Source organism: Epinephelus fuscoguttatus, linkage group LG2 (assembly GCF_011397635.1).
Source record: "Epinephelus fuscoguttatus linkage group LG2, E.fuscoguttatus.final_Chr_v1".
NCBI classification, from domain to species: Eukaryota; Metazoa; Chordata; class Actinopteri; order Perciformes; family Serranidae; genus Epinephelus; species Epinephelus fuscoguttatus.
In genome coordinates, this window is record NC_064753.1 from 28,008,897 (window position 1) to 28,025,815 (window position 16,919).

Below are 16,919 nucleotides of genomic sequence, written 5' to 3' on the forward strand. Positions count from 1 at the left end.
TCTACCAGGAAATAATATCTTACCCAACTAAATGGCAATATTTTTTTTTTGTAAAAGTCATGTTCACATGTGGGAGGTTGAGCAGTGAATACTCGGTACTTTCAATGAATACTGATATCCAAACTAAGTGCTTGAGCACTCGTACCCATCCCTGCTGTAAATAACTGTGAAAAATAGTGACAGATGCCTATCACGAGTTTTTGGAGCTCAAGGTAACATCTTGATGTTATAAAAAGTACAAAAACTCATCTTTGGGAGGCCTGAAACAGCAAATATTTGGTATTTTTCCTTGTAAAAATTGTTGACACTTATGTCAGTTGACTAAATGATTATTTGATTGTTTCAGCAGTACGTATCAGTTGCTCACTTTAAAATGAGTATTGTTGAGGATTTAGTGACATATAGTAGGGCTGCTACTAATGATTATTTTTATAGCTGTCTGATCTGCCAGACGCTTTCCTGATTTAATGTTCGGTCTATAAAATGCCTACCTAATTCCTAAATTATAAGGTGATGTTATCAGATGTCTTGTTTTGTCTTACCACAATCCAACCCCCAAAAATAGTCATAGTAATAGTTGTTTGACTCCCTGACGGAGGCTTGTATGCTGAAACGCATCAGAGTTTTTAAAGGTTTAAGATGACCAAGCCATAACAAAAAAGGCTTTTTATTTTTTCCAAAAAGAGTACCTTGGAGTTTCCTGAGTTTTCCCAAAATAGTTACTTTACAATAGGTATGTGTATCGGCAAGAATCTGGCGATACGATACGTAGCACGATACAGAAGTTATGATTCAATATATTGTGATACTGCAAGCTAGGTGATATACTGTGTTTTGTTATTTCTTAAATCTAATTTTATCAAGACAATGTCATAGTATAAAGAACACATCAACATATGCATTTTTTATGGAATCAGAACACTGGGGTCTGTATTTGTATTTATTACAGTCGCTGTAACATCCAATATTAGAGCACTTCTTTTTGTGCAATTAGAGCAAAGGAATTAACATTTGGCTATATCAATTAATCAGGTGAATCGTTGCAGCTTTAGTGTGCAGTGTCAAAATATTAAAAGAAATAACAGTGGATAACTTTATCTTTCCAAACTGTCCATGAATGATCTTAAACTATAGCTTAGCTAGAAAAAATTACATTAAATAACATGTGATAGTAAAGCATGGCTGTTACCAGGTCATAAATATTAGTCCAACCTGTTGCAATAAAACATTTCCATCACATGAACTGTTTAATCATTCTGTAATAAGTGTTGATTAGAAAATGAGGAGTTGAATGAAGGGTTAATGATAGATCAGTCCTTACAGTCTGGGCAGCGTCACATGTGTACTCTCTGTTCTGCGAGGCTGCCCTCTCAGGCCCTGCAGAGAGAGAGAGACAGCCGAGCGGTGGAAGCCACACACATGTAGGCAATCTGCCGACTGATTCTCGGCCAGGCCCAGCACCGTCTCATGGCAGAGTGCTGGGCCAGATGTGACTGTGGTTGTGCCTGCATTAGTAAAAAGTGCTGTTACAGGAAATGGATGCTTTTAAAAAGAGGAAAAGAAAAAAAACTGGAGCAGAGCAGTAAAGTATTGTTCTTGCAGCTCAAAGGACGAAAACCAAGCCAGTTAAATTGTTTAATATGCCATTACTTAAATTAGCCTCAGTGTTTATGTTGCACAGGTGCATAAAGGCTCTGCTCACGAATTCAATGACAGACCTTTGTGTTTGATTCAATGCTGCTTTACTGTTATCATGGAAATTTAGACTTTGCTAATGTAAAATTCATCTGTGCTATGTGATTTTCTTTTATTTTATTCTGTATTGATTTCACAAAGTCTGTTAATGCACAGATGAAATAGTGGGGTGAAGGGGGACATGCAGATTAAAGCTGGATTTAGTTTTTCTTATTCTGTGTCTGATGGCTGTGAAATGATCTTTTTAGCTATTCTAGCACATTTAATATGTCTATAAGCTAGAAGATGTTTCAAAAAATGCATATTATTTAAATTAATTTACAAGGATTGTAATCACAGCCCCTCATATCTTTCAATTTGATTTGATAAAGCTTTGTTAATATCCCTTTTACAGCTGCAAAGAGTAGTCACGCAACAGAAAATTAATCTGCAACTATTTGGATAATTATTTTAGTAAACATTTACTGGGTCCAGCTTAACATAAGTAAGAGTTAGCTGCATCTTTTTGTCATATAAGATGGTAAACGGAACATTTTTGGGTATTCAAATAAAAAAAGACTTTAAAATACATTTAATTTTTCACAGTTTTCTGATATCATATCAACCAAATGATTAACATAGGATGGAAACTTTGCCATAGTATTATTTAATGTTATTTACCACACAGAAACTTCAAATGTTTGTCCTGATGAGAGCTGTAATGATTAGTTGTCAACTAAATTAATTGCCAACTAATTTGATAATTGATGATCTTTTTGAGTATATTTTATTTAAAGAAAAAACATTACTATTCTCTGATTCCAGCATCTTAGATGTGAATATTTTCTGGTTTCTTTCCTTCTCTATGACATTGAATGAAATATTTTTGGGTTGTGGACATTTGAGTACATCACTTTAGGCTTTGGGAAACACTGACTGACATTTTTCACCATTTTCTGGCATTTTATAGATCAAACAACTAATCCATTAATTGAGAAAATAATCAAAACATGAATCAACAATGAAAATAATCAGAAGTTGCAGCTCTCATTCTGATTTGTGCACAGACATCTGTGATCAGACAAAAACACAAATACAGAATCCTTTCATGTGAAACATCCAAAACTGGTGAAAAAAAAGTAAGGCTTCACGTAGGGCCATATCGCTAATAGTAAGAGGGTGATTGAGAATACAGATTTTCAGGGCCTTAAAATATTTCCAGTGCAGCAACAATAGAGATCAATAACAGAACGTTACAAGTCAATCATTAAGGTTATATATTGGTGTCAGTCCCTCAGAACTGACAAGGCTCACAAGGCTTCATACAGGTTGTTGTAATCCACTGTAGGAATGTCAGGATGCACCAGTTTCTTCACTGGGAGAAACCTTAAGAAACCAGAGTGCACCACATATGTTGTGCTGAGATTAAACAGTGAGACTCTCACTATCTTTTAGTGGAAAACACTCATTCTTTTGTACATGTCTGTGTTACTGTGAGGCAGCTCACATCCACAGGGTGAACGAGGGAGAAAATTACAACAATGTAAGAAGAAGGCCTGTAGTGGCTCTAATAGCTCTTACAGTTGAACTGACTATTTCTTGAACACAGTTGTTCCAGGATTTGAGAGTATAAATGCATTTTACAAATAACTCCAGTGAATCACACCTTTATCAGCGGAGAAAATGATTGCACTTTTTCCATCTGGAGTTGGTAGTGAAGAAGGGGAGAAGTCAAGGATGAGAAAATCTTTTTGTTGTGCTTTGGATGGATGTCTTCAGAGTGGACCAGCTCAGTAAATGTCCAAATCGTGGTGCCATTATTTGGATTCCACCAGGTCTTTTGGTGGCCCCCAGTTGTGAATGATAATTGACATATGTGCAGTTAAATTGTAGAAAGACAGTCTGAATGGGATTGCTGTGTATGAAGTAAAGTCATTTACAGTTGGTAAATATTGGACGTATGTGGCAACCTGTTTATGAGCTTACGTAGCCGCTCTGTTACTCAGTTACTATCAGGTAGAGAGAGACTAGGGTTGTATTCCAGAAAGCAGGTTTAGTGAAACTCTGAGTTAGTTAATCCTGAGCTGAAGGAAACTCTGGGTTTTACATTGAAGATCAAGATTAAGTTAATTGTCCCACAGAGTGAGAAATTGCACATACTGTAGGCAAATCAACATTATACCCAGCGTAGCAATAAGAAACACAAAAAGACAAATAAATAAATGACACCATACACTCAAAATACCTCTATAAAAATGCAAATCCGCAAATTGTCATAATCCAAATTCAGTTCTGTCTTTATCTGCCATTGTTTAAAACCTCTGCATGTCTCTTTTTTCTGCAGACAGTTCGGTTTGTTAGCGCAGCTCCACTTAAATGTTTATTTCACATAGGCCTAATGTGTAATTTCAGTTTAAACTGTAAAAATCAGTATGAACTTTTAGCACGTTGGATCAATGAATAATATCTCTGTCATTCATGATGTGATTGGTCGCACTGATGGAACATACTGTAATTCCTTCAACATTGGAGACTATATGTCACTATTTCTGAGTGAGCAGGATTGTGGTGCAGCTGCAGAGTGTGGTTTGAAATTGAGAATTTTAAAAGTCTGAACATGTTTTAACAGCATAGCAGTGACTATGTTCAAGTTGAAGCTACTGCATTTGTTAAAGTAGCTGAAATAAAGTCAGTTATTGCATCTGAACCAAAGATCCAAATAGATGTCTTAAAGTTAGAATCTACTGTCACCAACCACAATAACCAGCCACATTATTCCTGGATCAGACTGTGACCTCACAATCAATTCTCTACGTCTTTGATTGATATGTTTTTTTAAATCTTCTACTTTGTTCATCTTCAGCTGCTGGTCCCTGTGTTTTGTCTGCATCAGATTAAAGCTGAACAAATAGCCTATATCTAAATCTTAATGAAGGCTAGGGCTTAATGATGAATTAATGGAACAGTGAATTAAATGTTATTGTGTTAACTCATTGACACTTTGCCCCGCTCTGACTTAGACTCTTTTTAAAGATAAATGAGCACAGTCTGCATATACGTGCATTAAAAGTCTGTCTCTACATCCACTGGTTTACAATGAAGACAGTGCCTTTTATTTACCTGTTACCATGGTGAATCATCGTATTGGCGCTCCATTGATGATGGCTCTTTCATTCACGGCGCACAAGTTTAATTCAGAGTTGATTTGAACAAATTCTGATCAGCAGTTCTGCAACAGAAATCTGAGAGTTGATCAACTCAGAGTTCAGGGTTAGACGTCAGAGAAAATCTAATAAATTTTTGACTAAATACCCCAATATCGATATTGTGACAATATTGAAGGGTTGAGTATTAGTGCCTTCACAAAATATTCACACAATAAGATTTTTAATAAATGGGCCGATGATATGCTGCAAATTTGGTTTAGTTAAATATAAAGGGCGTCCACAGGTCCTTAGTAGCAAAAACATAAGTAAACACAAGTGATTTGTTCAAAAATCTGTCCTAAATTTGTTTAAAAGGTGTCTTGAACGGGTTTTAAAAACCATGTAATTTTTAAAAAGCATTAAATTAAATGTCTGATACATTCTACATACTTTTGGTACCTGGTCTAAAATTTCAGTTTTTCACCAATTTTGAGATGTGGTTTAACAGAAAAAACTTTGTTCCAAATAATTAAACTTGCTTTAACAAGGAGAAATTCTCAATAAAAGAACCTGTTAACTAGTTTGGTATAATTTTTCATTAGAATTATTTAATAGTAAATAACAGTAATGAAACACCATTGTTTTTCTGAATATTCCAAATGATGTGAGGAATACTGTCAGTGGAGTCAACTTGCCGAAGTGTCACACTGGTGTGACCGGCATTCAGGGAGCCATTTTGTTACAGTTGTACAAAAAGACCAATTGTCACAATTGTACAGTTAAGTTCACAAAAAGTTGTTTTAGACTCTGGAGGTCTTTCGGGAGGTTATGGGAAATTATTTCTGGGTGTGGTATCTCTGAGGTTGGTCCACAATACACTCCATTGTTATTCACAACAGAGGGAGCCTGTCCCAGGTTCCTTGGAGGAAGGATGCTGAGGGCCAAATTGGATTTCTGACTGAATGAGGAACCAGCTACTTGGGGACAGTCTAGAGAGGGTTGAGCCACCATTTCTTTGTGGGGCTGCTGCTGGAGTGCCTTTCACAAGTCGCAGATCCTCCAGAGTCATTGAGATTCAGAGGAGAGTTCAGTCTGGCCAGGTGGAGGGTTCCTCCAGCTGCTTAACAGCACGGGTCTGCTCAGGGGTCACACTATAAATATTTAATCCTTTTCCTGCTGCTTTGAGTGACAGGAACACCCCAGAAAGAGTTAATTTTCACAGCCCTCTCCAGGGCTCGCTGCAACTGCAGGACTTCACTTAACATTCACAAATGGGCTCAGTTGTAATGCAAACTAATGCAAGAAAAAACCATCGAGGCAAAAAGTAGACAGGACGGACTGTAAGATCTCTCTTCACATTCAAAGTTTAGATGTTCAGTTTTGCACTGTTTTGTTTTTCCTGAAAAACCTATAAAAACCTAAGAGATGTTTCTAAGTTTACTGTCCCAAAAGCTAAGAAGGGAATTAAAAGAAGATGTATTTCTGTTGTTGGGGTTAGATTTTGGAATGATGCTGACTTAAATTTACGAATGTGTAACTCATTGTTGATTTTTAAACAAATGGTTGTTAAGGCTTTTTTGAGAGTTATAAATTGGAATAGTTTTTTTCTTTTTTCATATAAATGATGTTTGATGGGTAGCTTAATTTAGGATTTATGTAGGGTAGGCAAATTATGCTTCAGCCTATACCTTTTCAGTCATTACCATCATATATTAATTAGCATTTTTTGTGTGTTACCTAGAATGTTTATATTTATGATTATTGTTGTTGTTGTGAAAATCTGTGTATGTTCCTATGTTGTATGTGATGATGATGACTGAATAAAACATACTACTACTACTACTACTACATACTACTACCTATTGAAATTATACCAATGACATATTGCATTGCATGAACGTGTAATCTTTAAGCCAATCACAAAGTGTAAAAAGTCAGTTTAAGTCAGGTTTTGCTGACGGACACTATAGACAATGTAATCTAGCTAAAGTTAATGAAAATGTTATAAAATAAAAAGGCATTAATGCTTTAATATTTTTTTGCAGGAAAACTTAATCTAACATACTGACTGACCATTTTTCATGTGATGAATCTGACATTAAATACAGTTATTCAATAGCTGTGTTAAAGGTACAGTTCAGCCCAAAATCAAAAATACACATTTTCCTTCTTACCTATAGAGCTAAAGGAACTATTTTCTTTCTACCGGACTACACCTGCTAACTGTATCACTGCACATAAGGAAGCGTGCATCTACTCATGGATGGCAGGCTCGTGCTTGTGACAGCGCCAGATGTAAACATTGATTGCATCCCCCTCAGTTGAGCTGTAATGTTAGCTAGCTTAGTGGTGCTGGGTGAGCTAGCAGTAGATGCATGCTTCCTTCTGAGCAGGGATACAGTTGGTGGGAGTAGTTTGGTAGAAAAAAATAGTTCCTACATGAAACTGCTCACAACAAGGTCTGTAGATTATCTTGAGGAACCGGGTCATGATTTCTGGAAAGAGACATTGCTGTTGAATCTATGCTTTTGGTGCTTAAACAGCACAAGCCAAGCATCTAGTTCCATTATGTCTGAGAAAAGGCAGACATCTCTATGGTCGATATTGCCAAAGCTCAGCAACTCAGTCTGGACTGATAAGTAGCACTACAGATAGGAAAATTATGTATTTGTGATTTTGGGGTGAACTGTGCCTTTAAGCGGTTAAAGACTTGAAGTAAAACTCAAAAGATCTGAAAACTTTGCTGCTTCCATCGTACTCTATAAGGTTACACAAATTTACTTTTTATATCACATTAGAGTTCTCTCTACTAAACTCAGTATCCACTGATGGTGTTTGTGGCTCCACCTGGCTGCAGGTTCAGGATCCCTTCCTATTAAACAATCAGGATTTCTGATGTTTTGTTGACACCAAAATCTCCAACAAACGAACAGTGAGATGTTAAATTAATCAGCAGTGCTGGTGACCGTTATTATGAGCATTTTCATATGTACAGCCGTTACTGCAGAGTTAAGGAGAGATCTTAATTTTCAGACAAGGATTTGATAAAATGACAAGTGCACAAACTTTCTTTAATGCATGTGAACTCATGGAAGTAAAGTAAGAAGACTTCCATCAAACAAAAATGTCAGAACCTGAAATGTCTCTGCATCATAGAACTTTGAACCAAACATATATGACAAACCTGTGAGAATAAAATTGGTCCTGATCTGGTTTTCTTTTTTTGGAAACCGTTAAAGTTTGATTACTAGTTTGGGAAAGCAGATTTAGATTTAAAGTTACTATTGTAAATTATAAAATCAGCATATCAAGATTTTATGTGCCACAAAGACAAAAACAACAAAAAACTACCCTGTTTTATTTGTGGAAGACAATTTCTTTATTAGTTGGTGGGAAAATGTTGCACCTCATGAATTTCAGGTGGGATAAGCAGAGGTGTGTCTTCAGCATTTTTAGTCCTGTGTGTGGACAGTCACAATTTTTTCACCAATTGTTGTTTTGCAGTGCAAACACAGGCAAGAAAAAAAGAAATGCAGGCCAGCCAGGACCCACTGAGCTTTTTTTTTTCCAGCCTGGTGAAAAGAATGAATTATTCAACAGTAAGCAAGCTTTCAGCTGGCCATTTGTGTGCTTTGATCTAGGAATCAGGAGTTTGCATGAATGCCTGTATTGTCATCTTATGTTTCCACAGTGTGTGTGAATGATTGAAAATAGTGCAGGCCCCCGCTTCATCTGGTAAAGTTTACACTGCAGGCGCTGTGGACAGGCAGGCTGGCATTGTAAATCCCCAGATGTTGTTTATTTGTCCTGTGAGGTCACGTGGCTGGGTTCAGTCAGGCTGGCCTTGCCTACATGTTCAGTGTGAAAACAGCTTCGGGGTCAACCTTTAACAAACTGCAGCTTAACGACAAAGCCAACCCCCCTCCCCCCTCTGTGCTCAGTGGAACAACAAAATGTGTAGGTGTGGCACGCAGCCAGGTGCTGCAGGTATCAAAGATCTCACGTTGTTGACAAGTTTTTACACTGTTTTTATTTAAAGCCTCAGAGCTTTGATGAAAGATTTTTACCTTTTACTGGGCAGGAGCCTTTAGAATACTACATCAGCCTGAAAAATTGCTATACTAAAGACAATTTTAGTAACTTCTCCATGATTAGAATTAGCATATTTTTTGAAGTGGTTTAAATTCGTGAAGTCGACTTTTAGCTTCAGAGGAGAGGTGATATGAAGGAATCAGTGTGGTACAGCTGAAATAGTTGGTTGATAAATTTAATAGTTCAGGCTTTCCCCAAGCATGAAATTCTTGTAAAAGTTATGAAATTAAAAACTTTTCTAGGCTTGGAGATGATTTGGAATCAACAGAATGTTTGGAAAAGTTTTGAAACACATTATTTTGGCTGTTATTTGAAATATTTTCATAAAAATACCAAAACATGTCAAATGTGTGGCATAATACATCCATTGTTAATGTAAAAACCACTGTTTCTCAAATGCCTTAAGAGATATGGCAACGCTTAATCTTAATTGATTGAGTTATCAGGAGCACTCAGTTTCAGGCAGGATTGCAGAACAATTTGTAGACATGTCCACAAAAAATGTTTTTTTTAACAAGAAGTAAATACATACAAACTTGTGAAAATTATAATCTAAACACAAAATGCATTGACATCTATATGATCAGTTATCTCTTCCCCATAAAAAAGTGCGTTTTGTGTATGTGCCACTCAGTTTGTTGGCATATGCAGCTAGTTGTTTAACAAGTGAGTAAAGGTGGTGTTTAGTGGGAGTGGGAATCACCAGAGGATTGCGATTAGGGCTGCCACGAATAGTTGACTAATCGATGACTCATCGACTATTAAAATAATCTGTGACTATTTTAGTAGTCAACTAATCGGTTTGAGTCATTTTTCATAGAAAAGTACTATAAAAGTACCCCAAATTACTCTTACTGCAGCTTCTTACGTTCAGATATTGGCAGCTTTACACACTCTCCCGTGACAGTGAACTAAAACTCTTCGGCGTGAGTATGAAACAAGACATTAGATGACGTAATTTTGGGGTTTGGGCGAGACAGACCGACATTTTTCAACATTTTAACACATTTTTCGATAAAATGATTAGTCGACTAATCGAAGAAATAATCGACAGATTAGTCGACAATGAAAATAATCGTTAGTGGCAGCCCTAATTGCGATACGATATTATCATGATACTTAAGTCACAATACAATATTATTGCGATTTTAAATATGTTGCGATATGCTGAGCATTGCAAAAAAAATATTTTGTGATATATTGCGATTTATTAGCTTTTTCAACTGTAAATTATGTCCCCAAAGGAAAATTTTTTCCATATATATATTATCTAATAGGATAAAGTTTTCAGTCTGTTCATCTCACTTCAGCCATTTTTTTCCTAAATGTATCTAGTGGATTAAAAAAAAACAACTCATTGTATTATTGTAGGAGGCTACCTACATTTTAATTTGTATTTTTAATATTCACAATTTATATAATTAAAAAAAATCCATACTGTGTGACGATACAATATTGCCACACAAAAATATTGTGATACTCTGCTGTATCGATTTTTTTCCTCCACCCCTAGTGATGAGCAGTTTGCTTATCTGCAAATGCCTGGGAAGTAATTTTTTTATAAATGTATGGCTGTATCTCTCTCTATATACAGTACAGGCCAAAAGTTTGGACACACCTTCTCATTCAATGCGTTTTCTTTATTTTCATGACTATTTACATTGTAGATTCTCACTGAAGGCATCAAAACTATGAATGAACACATGTGGAGTTATGTACTTAACAAAAAAAGGTGAAATAACTGAAAACATGTTTTATATTCTAGTTTCTTCAAAATAGCCACCCTTTGCTCTGATTACTGCTTTGCACACTCTTGGCATTCTCTCCATGAGCTTCAAGAGATAGTCACCTGAAATGGTTTCCACTTCACAGGTGTGCCTTATCAGGGTTAATTAGTGGAATTTCTTGCTTTATCAATGGGGTTGGGACCATCAGTTGTGTTGTGCAGAAGTCAGGTTAATACACAGCCGACAGCCCTATTGGACAACTGTTAAAATTCATATTATGGCAAGAACCAATCAGCTAACTAAAGAAAAACGAGTGGCCATCATTACTTTAAGAAATGAAGGTCAGTCAGTCCGGAAAATTGCAAAAACTTTAAATGTGTCCCCAAGTGGAGTCGCAAAAACCATCAAGCGCTACAACGAAACTGGCACACATGAGGACCGACCCAGGAAAGGAAGACCAAGAGTCACCTCTGCTTCTGAGGATAAGTTCATCCGAGTCACCAGCCTCAGAAATCGCAAGTCAACAGCAGCTCAGATCAGAGACCAGATGAATGCCACACAGAGTTCTAGCAGCAGACCCATCTCTAGAACAACTGTTAAGAGGAGACTGCGCGAATCAGGCCTTCATGGTCAAATAGCTGCTAGGAAACCACTGCTAAGGAGAGGCAACAAGCAGAAGAGATTTGTTTGGGCCAAGAAACACAAGGAATGGACATTAGACCAGTGGAAATCTGTGCTTTGTTCTGATGAGTCCAAATTTGAGATCTTTGGTTCCAACCGCCGTGTCTTTGTGAGACGCAGAAAAGGTGAACGGATGGATTCCACATGCCTGGTTCCCACTGTGAAGCATGGAGGAGGAGGTGTGATGGTGTGGGGGTGTTTTGCTGGTGACACTGTTGGGGATTTATTCAAAATTGAAGGCACACTGAACCAGCATGGCTACCACAGCATCCTGCAGCGACATGCCATCCCATCCGGTTTGTGTTTAGTTGGACGATCATTTATTTTTCAACAGGACAATGACCCCAAACACACCTCCAGGCTGTGTAAGGGCTATTTGACCAAGAAGGAGAGTGATGGAGTGCTGCGGCAGATGACCTGGCCTCCACAGTCACTGGACCTGAACCCAATCGAGATGGTTTGGGGTGAGCTGGACCGCAGAGTGAAGGCAAAGGGGCCAACAAGTGCTAAACACCTCTGGGAACTCCTTCAAGACTGTTGGAAAACCATTTCAGGTGACTACCTCTTGAAGCTCATGGAGAGAATGCCAAGAGTGTGCAAAGCAGTAATCAGAGCAAAGGGTGGCTATTTTGAAGAAACTAGAATATAAAACATGTTTTCAGTTATTTCACCTTTTTTTGTTAAGTACATAACTCCACATGTGTTCATTCATAGTTTTGATGCCTTCAATGAGAATCTACAATGTAAATAGTCATGAAAATAAAGAAAACGCATTGAATGAGAAGGTGTGTCCAAACTTTTGGCCTGTACTGTATATTTTCAACTACTTAAATAAAGTCATGGAAATGGGGTAAAATGTTATGGAAACATTTTGAAAATTCATTATTAAAAATGTTTGGGAACCCTGTTGGTTTATATGCAAAAAATAACAACAAAGCCAACTATGAAAACTTTATAAAGATATCAAGAGATTGATCAATTATCAGACAAAATTGGCAAAAATTCACTGGTTCTTGATTCGCTAATGTAGACATTTTCTGATCTTCTGAAAAAACTGAATATGTTTGTGTTTCCCAGTGTTGGGTTTGGAGTCATAATGAACTAATGAGAAGTTGCCATTTTCAGTATTTGCTCATGTTTTATGGACCACACTACAAGCCTTGAATAATCACAAGTTGAAGCTTTACCATATGGACATGAATGCATTTTGGGGGTTGTATTTGAAGCTGCTATACCCAGACCAACATGTCTTTCATTTAGCACACTTGATGAGCACACAAGAGCCCTGAACATCACAAGATGATGCTCCCACTGGCCGCCTTTTGTTTCCATTATACAGAAAACAAGCAGAGAGAAACATCGATCAGTGTTTTCTTGTCTTGTCTTTTTGTGCAACATGTCTCCTACATCCTGCTCTTTTCTACCTTTTGAGATGTGCTCTTGTGATCTGTTGAAAACCGTGATGGGCTGCCATTGATGGAGAATGCCTTTTCTCCTGATTACCTAAGATACAGCTCATTAGCACATGTGCGGGACATTGTGGTCTCATTGTGTCATTACAAAAGTAAGGTCTTTAATTGATAACGATGTGAATGTAGAAAAATGTTTCATTATATTGAGGGTTTGGTGCATTTCATAGAGGAGCACAGCAGATCCGTGGTACTGGTTGGCTACAGCTGGACACATAATTAGAATGCCTCCTTACCTATAATTTGTGTAATAGTTTTGGTTGGCGGCATGTTATTACCATATGAAAGGGCTAAACAGGGGTCATGTGCATTGCTGCAGCAATTAGAGCAGAGCTGAGGGCAGAAGAATGTTTGGAGCCGTTGTTAATTGGAAATCTCTACAAAGCTATGCTTTAATTATAATTTAGTCAGAGCTGCACTGTTTTAAACCCAATATATTCAGTTGCCATTATTTTCTGTAATAGTATGAACAGCTAGGTCTGTTTCCTTTCAAAGCGTCAGGCTTTGAAGAGAATGAGATTGAATTAGATTAATTTGAAAGGCTGTGCTGCTGCGAGTTTTTTTCATGCTAATGTCACATGGTGTTCTCACAGGGAAGCTGGATCTGGTTTGTTTAGGAGATGCACATACCGTCTGATTTGCATACACTCGAAATATGGTTAGAAACCTCATGGTTTGCTTTGTAGCTTTGTGTGTGGTTCTATAACTACTTCCTAGATAAGTTGTAACTTATGAATTAATTTACTGGTCATTTCGTATCAACTCACTGAGACCTCCTAGTTCATGTCATGCATTTCTTGGGGAAAAAAAAAGATCTAAAAACTTCTATTAAATTCACTGAACCTGGCAAAATCCTACAGCTCAACCTGAAGTTTGACATTTTTAATTTTTTAAGCTAAAAAAAGCATTTAAGTAGAGCTAAAGGATTTTGTAAGGTTCAGTGAATTTACAGGCCCAGTGTGTAGGATTTAGTGGCAGTGTTGCGGCTGCAAAACTGAAACCAAGTGTGCAGGAGAACTACAGTGGCCGATATAAGAAAAAATCACATACCAGCCCACCAAGGAAAGAAGAAGCAGCACTGGGCATGTCACAATAATTATGACTCAACAAAAACAATCTAGGTAATGTCCATATATCGTATGGTTTTGCTGTTGTGTTTACACGTGTTCATTTGCATAAAAATGTCACCAACATTTTAAATGATACCAGAATAAACAGCAGGATTTTTCCCAACCATTATAAGATGTGGACGCTGTGACTGTTTCACACTGCCAAAGCTGAACAAAGAGAAAAAACTATGCTGAGACATGTTTTCCTGTCATTTCCTGTCTAATTAAAAGTTAATTGCTCTTTGAAAGGGTGTACTTGTATTATTATCCCATTATATTATCATTATATCACTGGCGTCAAATGACAATAATGTCATTTATGACATTTATTTCAAGGACAATATGTCGTCCAACAAAAGTAGTTAGTGTGACGGGCATAAAACAGCAGTGCTGTTTTTCAGGTGGTGACAGATTCCAGCCATAAACTCACTTATCTGTTTTTATTTTGTTTATGGTTGATGTTTTAGTGTGGTGTTTGCTGTCAAACCGAAACTCAAATATGTTGCTCAGCATTTGCGTTTGTGTCTAAAAACTTAAACAACAAGCCTACAGGCTACATGAGTTTACGTCACAGCAGTGTTTGCTGCTATGATGTGGTTTTTCTGTATGTTTTCTAAATTTCTTGCAAAAATATTCCACTCCTGCCTTGATATTTAATTTTATTTCAAAGTTTCAAAGTTTATTTCAAATGTTTAATGGTTTTTGTTAGAGATATTTTGTATTTTTTTCATTAAGCAAATTTCTCATGTTTCCCTTCACACAGGTCGAAATGAGCTGATAGCCAGATACATCAAGCTCCGGACCGGGAAGACGAGGACTCGGAAGCAGGTAAGACAAGAGAGGAGACGTCTCTGTTGCATGAGTGTCAGAGGGCTGTCAAATCTGAATGTGTGCAGACTGTTGCCTTTGTTTCCCGTCAGAAAATAACACAATGCTAAGCTGTCGAGGGGACTTCTGAGGCTGACAAGTCCCCTGTCACTGCTGTGTTGCATGAACAGATGTCTCTGCATTGACATTCCCGAAATTGTCACGCTTAAGTACAACTACTGTAAAAGAACTGTAGAAGTAGTAGTGTTAAAAGCTAATATCATAAAATGCAGCTTTTCATCTCCCACTGTAAAGCAGCTACGATAAATTTATGAGCATTTGAAAAGCTTACCAGGGCAAGTGTTCTGCCTCATGACTAAACCATGGAGGTCATGCACTTGGTCAGTGTAGAAGCCTGTATTAATAGGAAGGTGGGAGCCTTAATAGATTGGGATCATCTCTGATCACAGAGAGTATTTGCTGAAAGTGCATCCTGTCTTCTGCAACACACTGTGTGCACTGCAGACTCTAACCACAGCTCAGATTTCTGAATCGAGCTGTGATGACTTCATTAGTCTGTGCTGTAGTATGTCATATGTAATACAGACAATATAGAATTCAGGGTCTTGATTGTACTCATGGGATTTGTAGTACTAAAATAAACCAGAGCTTATAGCTGATTCTTGTCTTCAAATGAGCAGATAATGAGCAGCTCTGATGGTGCTTCAGTACCAGTATGAAACCCACAGACTGATCTTCCCTCTAAACAGGAAATCCCCTGTATGACCACTGACTTGAATGACAATGATAAACAAAGCAATGTCTACAGTGACATTCGATCACTGTGTGAATTGATCAGTCTGGGGCAGAGAGGCGTTTGGTTTCTTTGTCTGTGACGAGTCACCTCGACACACAATCAGAACAAGGGAGTTGTTTACAGCTACGGGGAGAAACACACATCTGTTCCTATGGTTAGTTTAAATGCATGATGCAGTGCTGTGTTGTTTATGTTAAAGATGCAACGAACAAATTCTCATTAGAGCTGATTGGTAAGTCCATCAAGATTTAACTAATCAGTAGCAGTTTTGAATTATCGTTTGTTGATTTTTAAGCAAATGTTTTAGTGATGCAAATTTTTGGACTGTTGGTTGGACAAATCAAGCGGTTTGAATATGTCAGCTTAGGCTTTAGGAAACACTTCTTGATATTGTCTGACATTTTCTTGTCTAAACAACAAATCAATTAACAAAAAACATATTCATAATAAAGAAAAAAATAGGGAGTGCTGCACTGGGTCAAGAAACCAGATGTTGGTGATTGCAAAAAATAATCCGGTGCTTGTTAGAACAGGGCGAGTAGCTGAAAAAGAATAAAAAACAATGACTGTCCAGCTAACTAAAGCACCGTTCACACATGCACTGCAAACCTGAAACTATCTAGACCAGTGGTTCCCAACTGGTGGGTCACAGTTCACATGTAGAAAACAAACTTTATTTTTAACTACAGTGTATTTCTGGAACAGCGTTTTTATTTCAAAGTTTCCTGCCATACAGTGAGTGGATAATGGACAGCTACTTGACAGAGACAGCGAACTAGCTCGATGACATGGCGAAACACAAGTATGACACTGAATGTATTAAACTGCGTGGACCTTGAACTAATGGCTAAGGAGAAATCTGGACCCTGTGGCTGGACCATTTGGGAACCACTGATCTAGACATTACTCAGAGTAGCTTCATGTGAGAACGCAAATGTCCGAATCAGTTGGATCGGCCACTTTACCCTGCCAGCTCCTTAGTACAAAGTCTGCGTAATGTCCGATTGAACCCATGTATGAAAAGAGCAGGCAACAGTCCAGAGAAAGTGAGTGGGGGTGTTAATGACATCTTTGTCATGTGGCATATGTGAAACCCAGAAAAATAAATAAACATCCAGGGGTAAAGACGAGGTCATTTACACAAAGACGGCAACAAGAATATCGAGAACTTCTGTTGGTGAGGGCCAAAGCTGAAATCGTCAGATAAATTAAAGGAACATCAGAATGCTCTGTTATTTACGATCAGATTATGAACCAGCAATGTGACTGTGGTTTAATCTGCGTCATGTCCTGCCTTCTGCACACTCTACCCAGGCGCCTAAACCAAACAGAGTATTTCCAGTAGGTGAGAACGCTTCTGACACCTGTTGTGTGCTACATGTGTGAAAGGGAAACTC

General features: G+C 37.6%; 1 protein-coding gene across 7 annotated transcripts in view; it reads left to right on the top strand.

The window, feature by feature from the left end:
- tead1b (TEA domain family member 1b) overlaps positions 1 to 16,919 on the top strand; it is a 71,187-nt gene that overhangs the window by 33,114 nt on the left and 21,154 nt on the right. For all 7 annotated transcript variants that reach the window (XM_049604172.1, XM_049604166.1, XM_049604179.1 and 4 more), the window contains exon 4: positions 14,662 to 14,726. In XM_049604172.1, coding sequence (XP_049460129.1) covers positions 14,662 to 14,726 — 65 coding nt within the window. The remainder of the gene's footprint in view (positions 1 to 14,661; positions 14,727 to 16,919) is intronic.